The sequence below is a fragment of the Cricetulus griseus genome, chromosome 10 (assembly GCF_003668045.3).
Source record: "Cricetulus griseus strain 17A/GY chromosome 10, alternate assembly CriGri-PICRH-1.0, whole genome shotgun sequence".
Taxonomy (NCBI): domain Eukaryota; kingdom Metazoa; phylum Chordata; class Mammalia; order Rodentia; family Cricetidae; genus Cricetulus; species Cricetulus griseus.
In genome coordinates this window covers 29256615-29278990 of record NC_048603.1, presented here as the reverse complement: position 1 = coordinate 29278990, position 22376 = coordinate 29256615, and the positions used below count along the sequence as shown (strand labels likewise).

At 47.5% G+C, this 22376-nt stretch overlaps 1 protein-coding gene and 1 long non-coding RNA gene across 11 annotated transcripts in view; one reads left to right on the top strand and one right to left on the bottom strand.

Moving 5' to 3' along the window:
- The window catches only part of LOC113837487, a 115792-nt gene that overhangs the window by 91666 nt on the left and 1750 nt on the right, over positions 1-22376 (top strand). For 7 of the 10 annotated variants that reach the window (XR_004771285.1, XR_003488083.2, XR_003488084.2 and 4 more), the window contains 3 exons: positions 17944-18149; positions 20049-20127; positions 21836-21891. This is a non-coding gene — a long non-coding RNA (uncharacterized LOC113837487). Of the gene's footprint in view, positions 1-17943; positions 18150-19932; positions 20128-21832; positions 21892-22376 lie in introns of all 10 variants that reach the window. The other 3 variants (XR_003488075.2, XR_004771283.1, XR_004771282.1) reach the window with 2 other exon arrangements.
- Positions 5459-22376, bottom strand: part of LOC103158836 (annexin A13) — a 57196-nt gene continuing 40278 nt past the window's right edge. The window contains exons 6-12 of the mRNA XM_027431643.2: positions 19329-19362; positions 19143-19222; positions 18028-18096; positions 16982-17083; positions 12656-12731; positions 8633-8745; positions 5459-6073 (exon numbers count right to left, since the gene is read on the bottom strand). Of these exons, the coding sequence (XP_027287444.1) occupies positions 5954-6073; positions 8633-8745; positions 12656-12731; positions 16982-17083; positions 18028-18096; positions 19143-19222; positions 19329-19362 (594 nt within the window). The 3' untranslated portion in view covers positions 5459-5953. The remainder of the gene's footprint in view (positions 6074-8632; positions 8746-12655; positions 12732-16981; positions 17084-18027; positions 18097-19142; positions 19223-19328; positions 19363-22376) is intronic.

Sequence of the window (22376 nt, the reverse complement as noted above, 5' to 3'; positions counted from 1 at the left end):
ATAGGTTAATGGGGTTGAATGAGAACTCTAGACAGAAATACATGCATTCAGCTCACACTAGCGCTTGACAAACACGTGAACACCATGCTTGTGTGGAAATGATTTTGCTTTTATGGTTCTTTTCTTTTCTTTTTCTTTTTTTTTTTCTCACCCTGGTTCAACCTTTTCAAAAGACTGGTTTTAATTTGAACTGGTTCAGTAGGATTTGAAAAACAACAACACTGATATTGTTTTCAGGGCAGTAAAAAGAATTAATACTTGGGTTGGGTTTGGAGTTCAGATAATTGGTGTCGTCCACTTTGGCTGGTGAGTCACGTTATCCTGGTCCTCATTACTCCTCCCTGTCTTTTTAGTTCAGATCCAAAAATGCCTCATGTTTCTTTTGCCTTGAGTGTCTATATCTAAGCCATCTGAATGTGCCACTCGTTAGAGACCAGAAAATCACTAACAGGCAAGTGACCCTAAGCCCACCAAAGCTGACAGTGATAGGTGCTTTATTGTGTGTTGTTGTAATTTAAGAAAAGTGGCATTCGAGAGAAAGCACCATGCAACAGGGTTCAAGCAGAGGGTTTTTTGTGGGGGGGAAGGGATCATAAAAAAGGGAAAGGGAAGGGAGAGACCGACCTCCAGAGACAGGAGCAGCAGGAGAGAGGAAAGATGAAAGAGGAAGAGAGAGAGGGAGAAAAAAGAGAGGGAGAGGGAGAGAGGGGAACGGACAGACTAAGGGAAAGAGAGCGAGAGGGGGGCTGGAGAGATGGCTCGGGGGTTAAGAGCACTGACTGTTCTTTCAGAGGTCCTGAGTTCAATTCCCAGCAACCACATGGTGGCTCACAACCATCTGTAATGGGATCTGGTGCCCTCTTCTGACATGTACAGTATACATGGGCGGGGCCCTTTTAAAAGGGAACACAGTGAATGTGCACAGGTGGTGCTCTTAGTGGCTGCAGCTGAGGGTGTATCCTATCATAACCCCAAGGACAGGCCAGTACAGATGCCTGAATACTAACAGGTGTCGCACATAAATCAACAGCTCTTCCCATTGAGGTGCTCACTAAGCAGATGGCTCCTCCCAGCTGTGGGCCTGTTTTTCTGGGAAGAGGCCCAGCCCACTCCAGAAGCTTTGTAAGCTGGCCCTGATTTGAACTTCCTCCATTGCTCTTGTTTGTACTTATCTCTCTGATTCCCTCCTCCTTCTGGGTGGAGTCTGGATCGGCTGAACATATTTTGAACTCATGGAGTTGGTTGCTTTAAAAACAGAAGGTATCAGTATCTTTATTTTAGTTACAAAGAAGCCATGGAATGTTCTCTTCAGAGCCTAAGATACAATCCCTTAGGCATATGAGGATGGAAGTCTGAGGACCATTTAGCAACGGCCCATCGGCCCATCGTTTCTGTTACAAATGTCACAAAGTTGCTGACTTCCACAAGCAAAATCGTACACCATACATTTAATTAATGCAAATGAAGTTTATTTATGCAAATTAAATTCCCCCTCTATGTGCACCTGTATGTAGGTATATGGAATGTCGGTGTGCTTTCCAGAGTTCATATATTAGAGTCTTGGTCTGTATTGTGGACTGATGGCCTGTTAGGATTTTAAAAGGTGGCCTCATGGAAGGCAGTTGGATCACAGGGGACTGTTTTGTAAGGACTATGACTTCTCATTTTCACGAGGAGTCCTAAGCGACCAGGTTGTTGTAAGTTAGCCTGGCATCTCCTACTTCTTGGCTCATGCATGCATGCCCCACCTATGTATTCTTGGTTTCCTTACCATGTCTTTGCCATGTTGTGATATAACCTCGTGGCACTTACCAGATTCCAACAGAGTACTGCCTGGTCATAGCATTGAGATTTCTAGATTGTAAATTAAGTAAAAAGAAATCTGGCCAGGTGGGATGGAAAGACAGTCAGTGGCAACTGCTGGACACTCATTTTTCTTGATTCTTATGATTTATTCTAGAAATTTCCCTCCTACTGTCTCACCTTTGTCTTATTTTCCAGCTGTCAACGTTTGCCCCCTAGCAAGAACCATGTGGTACTGATGATGGCCGAAGACATCCTATGAACTCATTTAGTAGGAACGCAAATGGGCTTTGATCTGTTTATGCCTGAAAGACCCCTGCCCCTTAGCCCTTTCTTTCTCAAGTTTGTCTCCTCTTCCTCCTGTCGGCGGCTTCCCCGATCCCCACCCCCGGCGGCTTCCACTTCCCCGCCGCCCGCGCACGCCCAGCCCGAGAACGAGCACCAGGTGGGCTGGCCCGAGAACGAGCACCAGGTGGGCTGGCCCGAGAACGAGCACCAGGTGGGCTGGCCCGAGAACGAGCACCAGGTGGGCCGGCACGAGAACAAACACCAAGTGAGCCGGCCTGGAGCCCTGCCCCTGAGCCCCCGCCCGATGAGAAACACTCCGTCCCAAGGTCTCCGCCCCCAAGGTCAGCCATCTGGACGCGGAGGGAGGGGGAATTGAGTCTGTTGTACCAGACACCAGACCTTGAGAATATGCTGATCTGGAATGGCTCTGTGTCTCATTTGAACCATCCAATAGAAATGATTCTGTATTTCGCCTCATTTGAAAGACTCTGTGTTTCACCTCATTTGAATAACTCTGTACTTTGCCTCATTTGAATAACCCTGTATAGCGCCTCATTTACATTGACCAATGGGAATAGCTCTGTACAATGCCTCATTAGAATTATCCAATAGAATCCCTGCTCCTAGCTTGCGCCTTTTTCCCTATATAAGGACCCCTTTCCCTTGGCTCGGGGCGCTTGGCCTCACAGAAGCTAAGTCGCCCGGGTACCCGCGTCTCCAATAAAGCCTCTTGTGGTTTTGCATCCAAGCTCGTGGTCTCACTGATTCCTGGGTGCGGGTCTCCTTCTACGAAAGTACCTCTTCGGGGGTCTTTCATGCCGACATATATATCGTGTATTTGCAGGTGTAAAATTGACCATCATTGCTTGAAATGTGTGGGGCTACGGGGTTGTAAGTACCCAGCAGTAAGACCGGATCGGCGGCTTCTACCAGTTCCCACATTGTAAATGTCACGCCTGTTTCAAGATGCCGATGTGATGTCATGGAATGTGAGTTGGGGACAATAAGCAACAGTACCTCAGAATACAGAATTGCCACCTCTCCTACACACGAGTGGAGTGTGAGGGTAGGCATGCAAGCAAAGACTACCTGGGACCCTCAAAGCTATGGAGAGGAATTTGGAGAGTAGGGGCTAATGTTCCCAGAGCTTCTGGTAAGTCTCCTTAGTTCTTTGGGAATGAACATCTACTTGATTTGCCTAGGCTAGACCCCAAATTGCTTACCCACGATGCCCCAAGAATCTCACTGGGGTAAGTGGCAGCGTGGAGTGTCATCAGAAGCTGGAGCAGGACTTCCTGGGGAAATGCATTCTGGGTGAGCACAGGCATGGAGAGGTGTGCAACCTTTTTGTAACCTTGGGAGTGGGCTCAGGAGTAATCCCCAGGGTCTTGAACAGTGGGTGTGAAGAAGAGAGATTTCCTTAGGCAGCCAGGGTACCAGAGGCTAGGGTGTGGGTGGCGTTCCTGCGGCAGAGCTGGTAGAAGTTTTACTTAGACACGTAGAAACCTGTCCCGGTTATAAGTGGAGTGACTACCCAGCAGTCATAGGGACAGGCATTTGGATGCTTCATTCAGCCAAGCCATGAACAATAGCTCTTGTGAGCCATGAGCTGGTACAGTGAGCTGGTACACAGGCATCAGGGGCAGAAGGACTAGGGTGGAATTCCAGCCCTAATTCCACTTGGGTGACTCTGAGCAAATGACCTTGCTTTTCTGTCTTATTTATACCAAGTCTGTGGAACACCTCTCTCTTCTGCGTGCAAATCCTGCCAGTCCTGCCTGGGTCTCTTCTCAACCCACTCCTTCGTTTTTCTGCCCTTGCTGAGTTCAGATCCCGAGAGTTGATTGCTTGGTTTCTGTTTGGTGCCAGGTAGATTCAGTGTGTTATGTGACTACATTTGGTTCTGGAAAAACAACTTCGTATGTATAAAATCCCAGCTTGAACGACGACTGTTAGGAAGGTATCAGTGTTCACAGAACTTCTTAACTTGTGGGTCACCATTTTCTAAGAACTGAAAGGCCATTGTGCCATCTGACATCTGTCCTCACACACTGAATGTTTGGGCTATTTGCTATAATGCTACTCAAGTGACTCCCATACCTCCTGACCTGATCATTTCCTTTGCGAATGTAGGTCATCTCCTATGACTGGCAGTGTCCAAAAGATAAAAGTCTTACCTTGGGAGGACATCCATTGTTCCTTCTCACATCCATGTACCAAAAGACATCTGTCCACTAAAGCTTCTTGATCTCTCAACCTGCTAGGGGCCACACCCATGAAGAATCTGTCAGTAGTTCTTCAGCCAGGATGGGGCTCATGTCCTGCCCCGCCCCCATCTGTGCTGGAATGCTGCCTGCCTTGATCGTGGGCAGACCTTAGGCAGGCCGCCACAGCCGCTCTGAGTCCACGAGTGTGATCCTAGGTCACGTTCAGAAGACACAGAGGCTCCGGCCATCTTTCCATCTCCTTGTCTGGGATGTCCCCTGAGCCTTGACAGGAGGGTGTGTGATACAGATACCCCGCTTATGTCTGAGCACTGCATAGACATTTATTCTCTGCATTTGACCTGTCTGCTTTCCTTGGTGTGCTTACAATGGTCTGTGCTCTAATGGAGGCATCTGTTTTCAATACCGGCTTGGAAATAATACTACATAGGAAACAGCCCGAATCTTCTTACCTTGGTGTTAGCGGCGCCCACCACAGTGGCTGGAAGCTGGAAGATTACCAACTCATTCATCACATCCCTCAGCTTCCTTTTCTGAGAAACATGGTCTGTAGCATGATCTCTGCAGCCATCCAGTTTGGGATATGAATCCTAGTTCTGTTGCTTACAAATGGGTTTTAGCTGGGTCACTTAATGTCTTAGTTTCTTAATGGAGGTCATACCAACCCCACAGTGTTATGGATTAAGTGTGAAATTGTGGTACTTAGCAGGGCCAGGCACAGAGCTCATCCAGTACAGGGTAGCTGTGATGGCTTGCCCACGGTGTCCAAGTTATCTTGACAGTCTATGCTTGGCTCCATGAGGCTGTAAGACCAGCATCTTGAAACAGAGAGTCTAGTATTGCAGAATAAATCCACCTGAGAAGCAGGGCACTGACTGCGACCCTGTTGGCACTTTGCTTAGTCTAACTGTATTTGAAGATGGAGAGGATACCTCGAGTGTGTGCTGTCTAGAGAAGCAAGAAAAGTCAACTGGACCAGGAACAGTTAGTGAGTCACTTCTAGTTGCATTTCACACAGGCAGGTCTTCCCTTTCCTCGGCGATGGCCTTGACTGCCATCCCTGGCGACTGTTAATAAATGTCACCATTTGCAATCCCCCAGTGCATTTAAGTTTCACTAGTTCCGTATTTCCCGGCCAAGGACCCAAGTTCATCAAGCCAGTTTGGAAAAGCAGCGATGGAGGCACAAACCATAACTGTCATTAACAGAAAGGCTTTGAAACTGAAGACACAGAAGGCAAATGAACAGACCATTTAATCTTGTCTCTACTCTACTTTAGCCATTTAATCTCTGCTTTGGCTCTATACATCTGGGAAGTATATCATTTTCTAAACATTTTATCATAAATGTTCAGCTTTTCTCACCAACGGCTGATCTCATATGTGCTTAGCAAGTATTCGCTCATAATGCTAAAGGAAGACTGAGAGACGGTTTTGGTTTTGGCTAAGCCAGCATTCAAGATGAAATGCTGGAGGGTTCTGCAATTGATTTCAACAGTTTAACTTTACACTACTAAGGAAACAGTCCTGGAGGTGAAAGGGTTTCAGGTAAGAAGCCCCACTTGAAGGTTTGATTTGTTTTGTTGAGGAACCCTGATAAGGTGGCCTCTGCACGCATTCCTATTGCTCTGGTTTGACTCAGTGCAGAAGAGCCACCAGCAGTTTCTGGAAGTCCCCAGAGGTGTCTGAGCGAACCATGTCAGAGAGAGACTTCTGATACTTCTCCTGGAACTTGGCTTTTATCCCCTGAAGGTCTACCTGTAGGGATAATGGCAACAGCATGAGTGTCAACACTCAGAGTGTGTTTGTTAGGAAGAGCAGACACTGTCATACGCCATCATACTCATTTGTTATATCGTTAAACGGCCCTGAGGGCTCAGCTGGCATTATTTACAGCCTGAGGGTAAGGAAAGGGAAGCCTACTTTAGCTTCCTAAAAGTAGAAGTGTCACACATATATTAAATTGGGATTTTATGTCTGGAAGTAAAATTTAAATTGCATATGTTTTCATGTCTCACAGAATGTTTTTCTTCTGAATTCTTTGTAGGTATCTGAGCAGGAGTCATTCTTGGGTAACAAAGCTATACACATACAAGAGGGAGGTGGACCCCGTTTGCTTTCCAAGACAGTCTGACAGCATTCGGTAGAAGGGTAATCCTTTTCAGATGGAGGTCTGAAATTAAGCATTGCAGCTGGAAAGGTGACTCAGCAGTTAACGCTGAATATTCTTCCAGAGGACCCAGGTTCTATTCCCAGCACCCACATGGCAGCTCACAACTACATATAATTCCAGTTCCAAGGGATCCAATGTCCTCTTCCGGCCTCTGTGGGCTTCAGGAAAGATAATAGTCCCAGTTGACACATTTCAAACCAATTGCCATTTGTAGGGCTTATTTTGAATGTAATTCAGAGAAAGCTTAAAAACCCGGGGCGGGAAGGAAGATCGGTAGGAGAATACCCAAAGATGGTTCTGCTTCAGATTCTTTCAACTGTAAAAGCGAAAGCTACACTAGCTGGGGGAAAAAGAAAGTAACTCTAGCGGGGACAAAATGAATGCTACAAAGAAACAAAGTTTTGTTTGCTGTGTTTTGGTTTTGGTTAGCCTAGAAACAGTAGACAACCGTCTGGTTCCCCTCTCTTGCTTCAGTGAGAGGCCAGACAGAGAGAAGAAGGGAAGCTAGGAGACGGTCAGGGAATAAGGGGTGGTTTGAAGAGCATGCTGACTGATCTCAAGTGAGAGACTACTGGAGGGCAGGCGCTGTGAGCGACCCTGCGGCCCTGCGGCCCTGCTTGGGTGTCCTCTGCCTGGCTAGATACCCAGTCCTGCGGGAGGGGTAGGATGCGGGAGTACAGGATCCTGGCAGCTGGCACTTGGTTCTAGTTCATTTGGGAGATTAGCAGGTCCCCTAAACATACACGTGCCTAGGCCTGAGCATACAAAGAGACCGGACACAAGTGGAGATTACACATCCTCACACGGGGTCTGTTCTGAGGTAGAATTGAACATCCCATGGTCTATATCCATTGATTCTAGAATGCTGGACAAGCCTTCTGGTGGGATCAAGTCTCTCTCAGGGCCAGGGCCTACAGAACCCTGCTTCTCTCAAGATTTCTCTGCAGGGACTGAGAGAGACAGAGACAGAGAGACAGAGACTAATAACAAAAGAGAGTCTTCAAACTCCAGAGAGGGAGAAAAGAGGCTGCTCAAGAGTAAGAGGGTGGCAGGGGGAGGCATGGAGGAGGAGGAGGAGAAAGAGGGGGAGGAAAAATTCCAGGAACAGAAATAAAAAGGAAAGAGCTGCCTCGCTGTGAAGCTATATTTAAAAATAACGTCAGATGTTAAGTGTTTGTCGAAAGACATGGATCAGAATTTGGGCTGCTACCTCTCCCTCTCTGTTCAACATTTTTTTTTGAAAGATGTCTGTGGTTTTCAGCTGCTTAGCTCCCTTCATTCTCCAAGGTTTCTTCCTCTGCAGTGACATGTCTGCCACCCCCCTTAGTACACATCCCTTTCCAGCCATGCTCTGACAGCCCAAGGCAGTCACTGTGAAGCTTGGGGGCTGTTTGCAAGCTTCTGGCTACATCACCCCCTCTCTTTCTGACACACATTTTCTCTGAGATGGGGTGCAAACTGGTCCTTAGGGAGCAAAAGAAGCCCCGTTCTTTTTGCATGGAAAGCATTAGTATGCTTGTAGTGCATAAACAGATATTTAGTATTATCTGTGCTGTTAAATTCGGGTAGGGAGAGATGTCAATCAAACGTAAGTCTGTCTAAAATGGCTCTGAGAGGGTCAGGATTGAGAAAAAGACCAAGAAACTTTTCTAGTCTGTCTGTCTGTCTTTCTTTGATTGTTTTTTTCTGAAAAAGGTATGATCCATTAAATAAAGGAGCTAAAGAAATCATATGTGTTGTATTTCTGTCTTGCTGCAGGATGACCCCTTCCTATGTCTCTGGTTTGTCTTCCCTAAAATAGAGCTGGGCGTAGCTGTGCTACGTTGGAACAAGTCCACCAGTTCCCCTTTCCACAACGCCACCAGCTAGCTCTCTGGAGCCACACATGACAAAAATAGAAGCAGCTCTTATTATTGTATTTTAATAAGATGGAGAGGACTGGAGCAGAGTCCAACGTGTTCTGAATATTCTGGGAAGGAAAGGGCTGTCTTTGTCTTACAGTTTTGATAAGTAGTCTAGTAATAATAATAATAATAATAATAATAACAGTAATAATAGTAATAATAATAATAAAATTGGCCCCAATGACATTAAGTGGGGGCAAAGACACTGAAGTCCCCTTTTGGCAGTCAAGTGTATCTTACCTCAGCTCTGGTCACAATGATTCGAATTAACGTCTCCTCATCTGTCCCCATACCCTTCATGGCCTTGTACAGCAGGTCAGCAAAATAGCCCTCGAGGTCCTGGGCACATCTCACTGGGAGAGAGGGAAAAGGAGGATCTGAAATGTTCTTGTGGTTTCATGAACAACCCAGGGACCCCGCATAGGCCCAGAGCGTCCCAGCTGTCTGTGGGCCTTCTGGACTTGACTTGAAAAGGTTTGGAAGGATCTGACTTTATACTGTTGTGCAATGAGATCTAGAAGGTTCCCTGGGTCAGTGTAGTGTGGCTCTCCAACCAGAGCTGAGTCAAAGCCACTGCAGAATGAGGAGACTGGCCTCTATTCTGTGCAAACTCTGAGGAGACTGGCCTCTCTCTATTCTGTGCAAACTCTAGGGAAAGAGAGTGGTCCCCTCACACTCATACCGTGGAGGCCTGGAGTCCCACTCATGGGCATAGCTGGTGCTACACAGTGAAACCTCTGGGACTAAAGCATGGCTCCGTGGGAAACAGCCTGGCCAGCAGCCTTCCAAAATAGAACCTCCTATCTAGAAGGTTTACCCAGCTGGACCGCACCCTGCTTTCCGTGCTCAGCAACCTCTTTATTTCCCTACTGTGTTTGTTTGGGCATCTTCTGTATCAGCTGCAGGTCCCCAGCATCTTTTATCTTTCATGGGACAAAGACGTTTGTCCCTACTACTGAAGGTCCCTTTTATGTTTCTGCTGTGCATTCCTTTCCGGTCCTCTCCCTCGTCTGCCATCTTTGCTCTAATTGCAAACTGGTGAGGCTTAGTGTTTGCTCATCAACCAGGCAATAGGGTGAACTTGCACGCTCTGGGTAAGTGTGTTGACTAGTTTGATGTCAACTTGACACAAGCTGGAGCCATCTGAAAGGAGAGGACCTCAATGAAGAAAATGCCTCCATAAGATTGGACTGTAGGCAAGCCTGTGGGTCATTTTCTTAATTAGTGACTGATGTTCGAGGGCCCAGTCCATTGTGGGTGGTGCCATCCCTAGGCTGGTGGTCCTGGGTTCTACCAGAAAGCAGGCTGAGCAAGCCATGGGGAGCAGCTCCCCTCCATGGCCTCTGCATCAGCTCTTTGCCTCCAGGTTTCTGCCCTGTTAGAGTTCCTTTCTTGACTTCCTTCAATGATGGACTAGAATAAGGAAGTATAAGTCAAATGAACTCTTTCCTTTCCAAGTTGCTTTGGTCATGGTGTTCCATCACAGCCATAGAAACCCCAACTAAGACAGCAAGGAAGCATTTCTCACCCCTCCTCCTGGGCTCATTGGTGTCCGCCACTACACCTGCTTAAGAAGAGTGAACCGCTTAGATTGTTGACGTTTTCCTAGAAAGCTCACCAGCATATGGGGTCTTTAAAATTTGCTTTTTGATTGTTTGTTTTTGACATAGGGGTTCATTCTATAGCCCAGGCTAGCCTCAAAGTCAAGAATCCTTTTGCCGCAGATTGGGGTTACAGTGCTAGAATTACGGCAGTTTTTCAAAGTTGGTGACAGTAATAAATTCAAGATTTGTGTGGATTGTCAACCTTAATCTGTCCTGGAGCAGTGTCTTCATTTCCTAGTCACTACCTGTGTGGATGACGTTTCTGAGCAAGCGACAGGAGCAGACCTAGGTCAAGAGCTATTCTTTTTTTCTCAGTCCATACAGCAGCCACCTAAGTTTTGGTGGAAAACTGGAGGGCCAGGTGTTTGCACTCTGTAGAACAATCCCCAGATTCCCGGTTTGAGGTGGGCGGGAAACTCCATGCTACTCTGACACATGACTTGCTGTGGTCCCCAGGCTATTTGAGCTGCTTATAGCCACAGATTTCCTAATCCACACAGCACCGATGGGTGTCCAAAGGTCAGCATCTCTGTTAGTAGCAAGTAGCAGGAATCCCTCAAGAGGCTGGGCCACGACAGCTAGGGAATATTGGTGCTAAAACTGTTTCTGTTGCGTGGAAACAGTGCTGGCCATGGCTGTCAGCGCCTTCAAAGAGCAGGGCTTTGCAAGCTTAACTGAGCACAAAACCGTCACCAGGGAGCTTGTGACAGTGCTCTTTCAGGCTTCCTGCCATTTCTGGTTTCTCTGCGGTGAACCTGGGGTGGGTCCTGGAAACTTTCCTAAAAGGAGGTTTTGAGGCAGGAGGTTCATGGGCCCTGTTGAAGAAGTGTTTGTGGAGGTGGTCATGTGATCTCAACCCCTATGGATTGGAGTGGTCAAGTGATGTCTTTCCAAGGTAAGTGGAGTAGGGTTGGGGATATCTAGAAAACACAGTAACGAAGCCATATTCTTTGTGAGGTTGATGCTCAAGGTCTTCTCTAATCACTTTTACTTTTGGAACCACGAGTCTATCAGCTCCCATGGTTCATAGCGCCCAACTCCAGGCTTTTCCCTTCCTCTTTACCATCCTTATTGTCTGTTTTCTGTCTTTCCTCACTGTTACTTTATATATTTATTTGTGTGTGTCCTCTGTGGACATTCAGGAGCTGGGTCTTTCATGCCTCTGATCCCACACTGAGCACGACTCGGGCACATGCTGTCCCTGAATGGTGGCATTGAATCTTCTGACTGTACTCTGAAGCCCTCATGTCACATGTCCAGGAAAGGCCTGAACCCTCAGAACAAGTCATCGGGTAGAGCACTGTATCCATTTGGGAGAGCCTTCACGAAGCCCAAAGGACAGCTGTTCACACAGGGCTCATGGGTGTTCAGGGTGGACATGAATAGTGTGGGTAACATTTGGAGTTCTGTACATCAGGTTTGATGTCTGCTAATTTAAATGAAAAATGAGAATAATGGGGAAAGGTCAATGGCTGACATTGTTTAAAATAGAACTCGTACAAAAAAAAAAAAAATCCTCCAAACCCCATAAAGGAGTTTGGCAATGGGAGCACATTTTTTAGGTTCCAGGGCTGCTAGTTCGGTTCTCCTTCTGGGGGACACGTCTCTTCATTCCTGTGCCATTTGGGATGGTTCCCTGGACTCCCTGCCACAGCAATGTGGACAATGGACAGTGTCTTCATTCCAGGACTTGCAGAAAGGAAGAGGGAGCGTGCCAGACATGGCGCCAAGCCCATCTCTCTGCTATTTCCTGCCTTTGGGCAATACCTGGAGAGAAGGTCCTGAGGTTGGCTTGGCATGGCCACAATCTAGCCTCCCTCCCCTCTGCTTCTAAACAGAGCTCATTCTTTGAGAACCCTGAAGGGGATCCAGTGGGAAAGGGAGACCCTCTGGCCATCAGGCACGTGCAGAAACTTGTCCCTAGGACCTAACTATGGGTGCTTTTCCGTGTGTGTCATATAAGCCGTAATCATACTGCTAACCCCATCTTAGATAATAGTCCCAAGCCTTGACAGTTTTCCTATGCCACACAGCACTAATGGATGCCCAAAGGTCATCTCTCTGTTAGTAGCAAATAGCAGGAATCCCTCAGAAAGGTTGGGCCATGACAGCTAGGGAATATCTGTAATAAAACTGTTTGTGTTGCATGGAAGCAGCCACAGCCATGGCTCTCGGCACTTCAGTCCTCTTGTTGCCAAAGAGCAGGGCTTTGCCAACCTAACCGAGCACAAAACCGTCACCAGGGAGGGGCCCACACTCTCAGTACAGTCACAGGAGACTCTGTGATGGACCACTTAGATGCTCTCTCTCAGATCAGGCACTCAGTGCCAGGGTTGTTTGCCGACTACTGACAGTCCCTTCTCAGAAGTCACCTTCCAAATGAGAGAGCTGGCTGCTTGGTGTTGCAAATGGTCCTGGGGCCCAGACAGTGTGCAATGTGACTGGTTTTATACAGTCATAAAGAGAGTGAAGAGGAGACTTGCTTGCTTCCCTCTGGACACTCCCCACCCTTCTGAGCTCCCTGGAGAACAAAACCCCATTACACCCACGTCTGCCTTGCCCAGTTTTGCTTAGATGACTCCTGCTAAAGAGCCCCCCATCTCTCAGCATGGTTCCGGGGAGCCCACCCTGGGGCAGCAGTCCTCTCATTTTACTTTACCTATAGTTAAATAGGCCTTCTTCAAGTCTCCCGATGCTTCTTCCTCGATGGATTCCTCTATGTCCTTGCCAATGAGCTGCAAAGACAAAGCCCAGCCGTGACTCCAGGGCTGCTGTGGCCCCAGCATCCCTCAGCTTCCTTTAGAAAAAGTGTGGCACTCTTCCAGGTTTAGTGCTGTGCCCTAAGGGTACCTATCCTGCCTCTTTCATTGTAAGGTGGCCTGGTTGTCCCCCCCCCCCCCAGAGGGGGTTCTCCCTACTGAGGAGCTGACCAAGTTGGAGCCAGTCAAAGCCGTTTCCTCAGCTTCCATATTCTCATCTGTAAATTTAGGGGGTGGAGGGATAATGGATACATACTGAGACAATGATTTTTGTGTAATATGTGTGCCTGTGTGTGTTTATGAGAGGAGAGAGAGAGAGAGAGAGAGAGAGAGAGAGAGAGAGAGAGAGAGAGAGAGAGAGAGAGAGAGAGAGAGAGAGAGAGAGAGAGAGAGGAGAGCACCGATTTACAGAGTGTTTAGAGGCCACTGGAGGATGGCTGGTGTCCTACTTTATCGCTCTCTGTCTTATTCCTTTGAGACAGGGTCTCTCCCTGAACATAGAGTTAGGTTGGCAGGCAGCAGGCCCAGGTGACCCTTCTGCCACCCCCACCCCCTGCAATGCTTTGGGTTACAGGCACTTGTGGCCACCCCTGGTGGCTTTTTACATGGATATGATACTCAAACTCAGGTTCTCATGCTCGCTCATCAAGCGCTCTCTTTTATTAAGCCACGTCCTTAGCCTGCAACAATAATTTTTTACATTGTATAGCATTATGTTTTCTATCTTTCCCGTTGTAAGTTCCTGGGCAGCAGCGACCGAAACTCTGGCCTGTGTCTCCTCCTTCTCACCTGCCTTGGGACAGGAGACTCGATCACTTACAGTTTGGGTAAAGTAAGGAGCGGCTGTGAAGTTCATGATGAAACTTGACCTAATAGTTCACAACAGAGTGGGGCTTCAAGGGCTGGAAGCCAGGGGCTGACCACATCAAAATGTCACTTTCCTTTACTGCTGGGTGGCTGCTAATGATCTTATACATTCACTACTGGCTCACGTCGCCTGGCACGGCATTACACGTTGGGTTTCTTTCCAAATATTTACAGAAACTGAAGTTAAAGTAAATTGTGCCTATCCTTAACACAAATACTGTGGGGCCAAGCTCTAAGAAGGCAAATAGAGAGAAAGGATATTCTCTGTTGGGTTTAGGGCTTTGTCTCTTTCTTAGAAACCGTCTTTTGAAGACAGGACACAATTGAGCCTAAAAATAATTGAGACATTTGAACACACACTAATAGATTTGGAGGGGTTGATTGGGAAAACAAAGGCAAGCCAAACATCCTTTGTGATGTAAGGACAATATGTGTGTGTGTGTGGGGGGGCAGGTTTAACAAAGGTCTTCCCACCCACCATTCAGGCATCTACAGAAGTCTTTTGTGACACAGAGGACAACAGATCAGAAGGGGACAGGAGCTTTCAAGCTCCCCCTCCCTGAGCTGCTGCCACCTTTCTGGGGTTTGATGTGGGAGTCTGAGCTTTGGACGAATGGGTATCAGTTCCCCAGAAACTGGGCTCTTACTGTGCAGACTGAGATTGAATTTCATGCGGATGTTTTGTTCACACAGGTCTGGGGTTTAAAAACAAAAAGCCCCACATTAAGCCACTTTTTGTTCCTATTGTTAGGACAGAGCCAGAACAGTGGCTTTCAATTTTCTGTAGACTCCCAGCCTCCAAAACCGACAAAAGTGGAGCAGTACAGTTCCTAGGAGGCAGGCGGAGGCAGGAGAGCTGAGTTCTAGGCGTTAACGCCACACTCTGACCTCTAGGGGGCGATATTCACATGATGTCGTTTCCGGCCTCACCCACTATTTGCAGCTACCTAGGTAGGGATCTGTGCAGACTCCATGAACACAGTCTGAAGACAGTAGGCTGGCCCAGGTTACTGGGACCCTCCTTTGCAAGCTTTTTGTGTCAGTTCTTGGAATACCTGGTTCTCAAGGTGCTTCTTTTCAAACACGTTCCCCCAAATTGACAGCATGGCAGCAGTGGAAAGGGGCAAAGCCTCTTGCCTGGACTTGGGGATATATATACACTGACTAGGGATACATAACACGGGGGGCCTCAAGGCTGTGCTGGGGGCTTGTCCACGCACTGTTCTTACTCATTCCTGCTCGCAGAACTTACTTTGGCCATCTAACCATGTACGCCTTTTGTGCTTAGTAAAACCAGGACCGCGATCACTTTGCATGGTATGGCAGTTGGAGAGGCCCTGTGGCTTGGGGGAGTGAGTCAGAAGTTAAGCCTTGGGCTTAGCAGGAGTGCAAAAGGACAAACCCCTGAGCTACAGTGCCCACAATTAAATCCACCTCTATTCCAGGGCAACGTGCTACGTAACAGTAACACTCCCAGTGGCCACACACTTAGTGCTTTTGAGCAGGGACTATCAAAACCTGATGGGCCTGGTTTCTAACAGCAGGGTAAGCGCTTAAAGAAAAATAACAGTATAGCTCAACAATGGTCCAGTAACGCTTTGGGAGCCAATCTAGAGCTGTTTTCCTATAAATGATCATGGGATCGGATGACTCCCTAATTTGTCCGTTTGTCCTATTGTTTACAAAAGGAAACAACTAACAATTGCTAGTGTCTATTGAACACCTACTATGTGTCAGACACTAAGTGTTCTTGTTCATTCAACGAATCCTTACTAATCCTACTTGATACCATCTAAACCCTGTAGGTAGTATTAACTCTCTTTTACAACCGGAGAAACCGAGGCAGAGTTGAATAAGCCTAGAGCTGACTTCTCAAACTTAAACCTGTGTCTGATTCAAGACCCAAACCCAAGGAAATAAATGTGGTTCGGTAGGACCACAGAGAGGACTGAGATTTTCATTTTAGTGGGTTCTCAAGCGACTATGGTGATGTTGTTTGGGGACAAACTTTGTGGTAATGGCCTGGATCCTGGTTGCTTGTTTTTAGTAGTCTATTGAGGTAGTCACTAGTTCATGGAGGGGGACTGGAAGGAGGGAGGAAGGGAGGGAGGGAGGGAAGGAGGGACGGAGGGAGGTTGTTTCTATAGTGACCACCAGTGTCAGCCATTCTCAGAAACTCCATCTGTGGTCTTTGTGACATGGAAAGGGGACATAGATCACATATAAGTCCTCCAGCTCGGTGGCCACTGGCTTCAGGGATGGAGAATGGGGAGGTTGGGGTCAGCTGCCTTTGATCGTGACACTGGGCACGATTTAAAAGCAGGAGGCCCTGAAGACTTACATACAGTAAGGCTACAGTCCCAAAGCTTTGTCTTTTCATCTGCTGGCCGCACACACACCAGGCTATTTTGAGTGAGGAGCAGCCAGCGTCAGCTGAGGTAGAACTCAGCTGGGGAGTCCTGGAGTTCTCATCCACTCTCTGCTACCAACTTGCTGTGTGGTCCTGATAAGTTACAGATGGCTCCTTGCTCGGCAGACTGGCCTCGGCCAGCAGTTGTGGGCAACCATAAAATAGCCACTCAGCCCATGTGATAGTTCTGATATTGTTGTGAAATTGAAATCAGGCACACAGCACAGCAAGGTTTTGAAGAAGTAAAAGCATTTTCCAGGAACAAAACAGAAGACAAAAGAAACCTGAAACTCCTTGTAGGCCTTTTTTTTTTTTTTACAAACTAAAGATTTTCTCTCAGAAAAGGACGGTCACTAAGAACCTTCAAACAGCCAGCTCATTTTGCTGGCTCATGGCGATCATGAGATTGAAAACATAATTTATGCATGTTTTTCTCCAGAGCCTCTTTCCTGAGGTGTGGCACGTCAGTCTTGTGAGGCTGACAGTAAATTCTGATCATAAAAATAAAAGCAAACATTTGTATGCTTGCCACACGCCAGATATGGTCCTGAGCCTGCGTCTGATCCCACACAAATGATTCTGCGAGGGATAAAGATGCCCAGGGTCTCTTTCTCACAAAAGAGGAGGGGGATGTTGGTCATTCGCTATCGGTGGACCCTCTGAGTCTACACCTTTCTCCTAAATGTGACACTTCTCTGCTGCCCTAGCTCTGCCGTAACCCAGAGTCAACCTCAGCTCCACATTTGGGGCTGGTCAGTTCTGCACAGTTGAGCTCTTCTGTGTGTGTTTAGCAGTATCTGGGACCTTCCTTCTCCTACCATTGAGAACCACTGATGTAAATGCCACCATCCCCGACACTCTGGCCTGCATCCCAGAGCATGGCTTCCTTTAGAGATAGCCCAGGACCGTGAGAGAAGGAACCCTTGAGCCTCAGGCCTTCCCTACTTACAATTTGATACGCTTGAAAGGTGGCCCGCAACTGCTTGTAGCTCCTCTTGGCCAGGACTTCATTGAAGGCAAGCTCGTCGGTACCCCAGCGGCCTTCCCCTGCCTTAAGGGCCGATCGCAAACAACGTGAAAACAAACCGGGCAAAAAGACTGAACACATATTGCTGTTGACACTGGGTAGGCAATCACTTATATACAATGCAGTGTAGAATGCTACGACTAGCAGGTCACATACGACAGCTCTGTCTCCTGACTGTCAGAATGCCACTTTGTGGTTAAACATCCTTGACTCTGTAGTTAAAATGTTCCCAATATATCAGAAAGTAATGTGACAGGGCACTTTCCCTATTGCTACACATGCACACCAACTAGGTCTGTGTCCCAAAAGTCCCTGACGTTGTTACAGTATCACATTGTGGTTTTTCACTCTCTACCTTGTGGGCTTTTCTAGAGGCTCATGGGAAGAGATACCCTAAAATAGAGATCTGGTCCATCATGATATGAGAGAGAAAATTTATCATCCCACCCCACAAGTATGCCACAGAAATGTCTCAGAAATCCTCAACAAGACACCCTTGACACCTGCCAAACAGGTATTCCATTTTCACAAACACCCATTCCAATCTCTCTTTGGAGTACTGGCTTTATTAATAAACTTCTGCAAAAATTGTCCATGGCTTTCCGTCAAACTCTTTCCTTTACGAAGGCAAGAGCCAAGAGAGCCCCATCAGACTGAGTGGGCCTCAGTTACAGAGAACAAATACGAAGTAATGGAAGTCAGGTGGGCAGATGGAGCTCTTAAAGCCTCCAGCCCACAGTATGCTCGACACATTGTTACTTATTCCATCCTGCGAGGTGGTTAACCTGAGTCTATCAAGTCTTTATAATATGATCTGTGCAGATTGTAGCATATACTCACGTATCAGAGGACACATTTCATTCCAAAGTAACTCTCATTTGCAGGAAACAAAGAAATGCCCATTAAAACAGTGCTAATGAGTGGAAAAACCAAAGGAGTGTGTGGAGCCAGTGCACACAAACACTTACATCGTACAAATCTTTGGCATCCTGACCAGCCAGGTCTTTGTCCACGGTATCTCCTTCATCTCGACTGGCCTACAAAGATGGATGCATTGCCGTTAACTCAAGGACTTGTTGACCGCAGAAAAGTGAGCGAGCCCTGTGATACAGGGGTGACTTTGGGGGAAAGATGGGGAGAGGGGGACTAAAGCTCAGCTCAGTGTGGCAGAGTGGCAAGGCCTGCTCTTTGCTGCCATCTTTTGGGAAAGATTGAAAACAGTCTAATTTCTGTGATTCCACTCTTTCTCTCCCTCTTCCTCTCATCCCCTCTCTCCCTCCTTCCCTCCCCCCCCATACCCGACAATGTTCACTCACCAAATCCACAGTCTTCAGTGAAAGCTAATAGAAACCTCGAATCCAGTAGGAAGCAAGCATTCTTCCACCCCAAATACCAAATGCCACCATTCAGTGGCCAATACCAAAGAACTCTGAAAGTTGGTCATGGGAGACTATGGAAGTGCTAAAATGACCCCAGTGACCTGACTTTTGGTATGTTCCCCTTTCCTTGGGCGTGGAAGGAGCAGTAAGGCAGAAGAAATTGTCCAGGGTGATCCCTAGCCCAGAGAAAGTTCTTAAAGGCCAGAGGCGGAAGTCCCAGAGGAACTCTTGCTTCTGGTTTTGGAGAAAGCAAACAGCCCAGCTATAAGCTGTCCTGGTGGCAGAGGTGGAGGGACAGGCGGTAGGGGGCTGGAGAAAGTCTCTGGGTGACAGCTAGCAAGAAAACAGTCACATCAGGTAGCGAACCAAGGAAATGAATTCCCTCAGAGCCTTGGATGACTGACATTTGGACAAGTTGATTCCACCCTTGTAGGCCTTCTGTGAGGGACCTAACTATCAAACATCTGGTCCCTTGGCCCATGGGCACTGGTGGACAATGGGCCGTGATGCATTGAGCTGTACGTTTGGGGCAGTGTTTGAGACAATTACCCCCCTCCTGGCTGAAATCTACACACGCATTTTTTCTGCTGTCAATATGCCCAAGTGAAATGGGGAGAGTGGACAGAGGTCTGTCAGTGGGAACTGGGTGACGTTAGTCTGGAGCCTCAGTCTAAATTAAAGACCACTCTCCTATTTGTTCTCACCTGAAGCAGGGACACCAGAATCTTCCTTAGGTTTCCACTTGTATCGCCTTTGACATCGGATTCAAGGCTCTTGCTAAATACTTTTGAGGAAGAGAAAGGGAGAGAGCGGATGACTGAGTTACCAGCCGTGTTAAAAACAAAACAAACAACACCGCTTTATCCAAACCCAGAACAAAAGTTACTTACGCCTTTGGTAGGCTTCTTTGATGGCCACAATTTCCTAGGGAAACGGTTGAAACAATTAGTGTCCAAGCTGGGAGTCAATAGAAAGCAGAGGTGAGGCAGAAGTGTAGCTCAAATGCAGAGGCCTTTGTGACTCTCTATTGAGAAGGTTGTCCCTACAGAGCAGGGTGCAGTCCCACGGGGAATCTGCTAGTGTAAAATGACCTTCTGTGTGTAAGCGGATAAGTAGTGTATGCATACAGTCTCCTTAGACATGGAGTCAGCTTGGGGAATCTGTCACCAGACAAAGGAAGACACTGTCGTACATTTACACTATGGAGTAACATTTGTTCATGAAAAGGAAGAAATTCTGTCAAGTGTGATCCAGACAACACGGCTGATTCTGCAGTACACTGAGTGAAATAATCTAGACACAGAAAGTCATGCACCCCAGGAGCTCACTCATGTATGTGGTATAAAAAGCTAGCATCAGGGGTAAAATGGTGGGTGCCAAAGGCTGGAGAGAGAGGGGCCAGGGGGGCGCCAATGGTGGTACCAAGTTACAGTGTGTGGTGGCTTGAATGAGAAATGTCCCTATAACTCAGGCATTTGAACCCTTGGTCTCCAGTTGCTGACTCTGTTTGTGGAGGCTACGGGAAGGCACAGCCTTGCTGGAAGATGTATGTCGCTGAGAGAGGGCTTTGAGAGTTTATAGCCTCACGCTATGCTGCTTCATGTTTACAGTTGAAGAAGTGACCTCTCGGCTTCCTGCTTGTCCTGCCAGGCCTTCCTGCTTTGATGGGCTTCTATCCCCCCTGGAACCGTAAGTCACAATAATCCTTTTCTGCTGTGAGTTTCTCTTGGTTTTGGTCTTTTAACACAGCAACACAAAAGTAACTGATACATGCGAGGTAAGAGGGAAAGTTCTAGTATGCACAGTAGGACGACTGAAATTAACAAGAATATACTGTCTACTTCAACATGACTGGAAGAGAGGACCTTGAATGTTCTCACCATAGAGGCATGACGAATATTTAAGGTGGGGGATTCACTGGTTGTTCGCTTGACCGTGATACTTTGTATGTATGAAAGTATCCCACCTTAGCTCAAACAGAGCTACAATGGTGACGTGTCAACGAGTAATAGGAAGCTAAGCTAATACCTTTCCCCGTCTCTTTCCCTCATCCCCACCCATACAACTAAGGTTAGAGTTCAGTGTGTGTTTCTCTGTCCTGTCTACTTCTATCTATGTTTACTATACGATTCTCTAAGCCAAAGGTCCGCCATCTTTGTAGGTTCAGCTATGCCCACTTGCAAAAGATCATCCCAGCTCACCTTGTTGACTATTGACCTTCCTGCATGAGAGAAGGGGTGTAGAGGGTCACCCCTTCCAATCAGATATACGTAATTCTTCCCTAATTGTAATGGAGGCATCAAGGAGGAGCTAGAGGTAGGTATACAGGCCGAGAGGGATGAGGGCAGGGAGCCACAGGGGAGAGGGCATCCACACTGGGTGCAGACCTTCCAAGGTGACTGTTTGAAGGTCACCCACACTCCTGCCTGTAACCCCCCACTCTCTGCTCTGTAAGTAAGCCTAATAAACTCATTGGGTCTTCAGAGTGAATTGTGTGGAATTGTACCTTGTTTTGTAATTGGGACCCTAGAGGAAGACATTCACATCTCAACGAGAGCAAAAAAAAAAAAAAAAAAATCTTAGCAACCAAGTTTCTAAAAACTATTTTATATGCATCATATGCTTAGACAGTGGGAAACAGTGATTATTGTTGTGTGGCTTATTTTTAAAAACAATTTATGTAACCTTCATTTTATTTTATGTGCATTGGCGTCAGATGCCTTGGAACTGGAATTAGAGACAGTTGTGAGCTGCTGCGTGGGTGCTGGGAATTGAACCCAGGTCCATCTTAACCACTGAGCTATCTCTCCAGCCCCACTGTGACTTATTTTTTTTAACTCCATGTTGTCTTGGAGTTCCAGCTATCCTCTAAGGTAGATTCATTAACATTTGGGGGGGGGAAGAGATAGAAAGTCTCCCATGCTAGCATAAGCCACAGCTGATTTAGCTAGCCTCCAGAGGGCGGCTGCTTAGGTTGTTTCCAGTTTGCCTCTGCTGTAAACAACGTGGTGGTGGTGGTGGGGGGAGTCAGCAGTACAAGTTTCCCTCCAGGAATTGTTTGACATCCTCTGTGTCAAGTCGCCCACCTCAGAGCTGTCTCAACGTAGCTGGGGCCGGTGGTGATTAAGATTCCCGGTACCCCTGCACCTAAGCGAGTGGAAAGGAAAGTCAGAGAGAAGTGAGCAGGTGTGGGCTGTGCCGGGGGAGGAGGGGAGGGCAGGCCAGGTGGCAGGGCCATCAATTTGTTTATGTAGCTCCCTCCCTTTTGTTTTTTCCACCTACCCTTGGGATCTGTGTGAGCCCAGCTCTCCCCACATTCACTTTGTGTGTGTGTGTGTGTGTGTGTGTGTGTGTGTGTGTGTGTGTGTGTGTGTGTGTTTCTTCTTTTTACCAGCAGGTCTACTTGATGGAAAGAAAGGCTTTGCTGGTTGCTTGGATCTTAAAGGCACCCTGGTAAGAGCAAGAAAACATTCATGAAAGCAACCCTTTCACAAGAGGGGGCCCTGCTTCTTTGTTTCTTTGCTGGGACCTGGGCATGCATGTCTGGGAAGGGTGGGCATGGACAGGGAGAGTAGATAGGGACAATGGAATGACAGTGGATGGGGTCTGTGCTAATCTCTCTCTCCTTGAGATGGAAAGGTTACAGGCTGGGGATTTAGCTCAGTGGTAGAGCATTGGCCTGGCAGGTGTGGGCTCTGAGTTTAATTCCCAGCACCAAAAAGGAAAAAGAAATGGAGGGGTTTTGTCAATCCCAGAGATTCTGAGGACTGACGATTGCTGCAGTGGCCTGGCTCATAGGGGTGCTGTGTGGACATGAGTGAGGCCGAGGTTTGGCCAAGCAGAGGAAGCAGGGGTCACATCATTACACCACAGCATGGTGGCAGGGCAGCGCTTCAGATTTCCCTTGATAGCTGGCCTACCCACTGCCACTGTCCCCT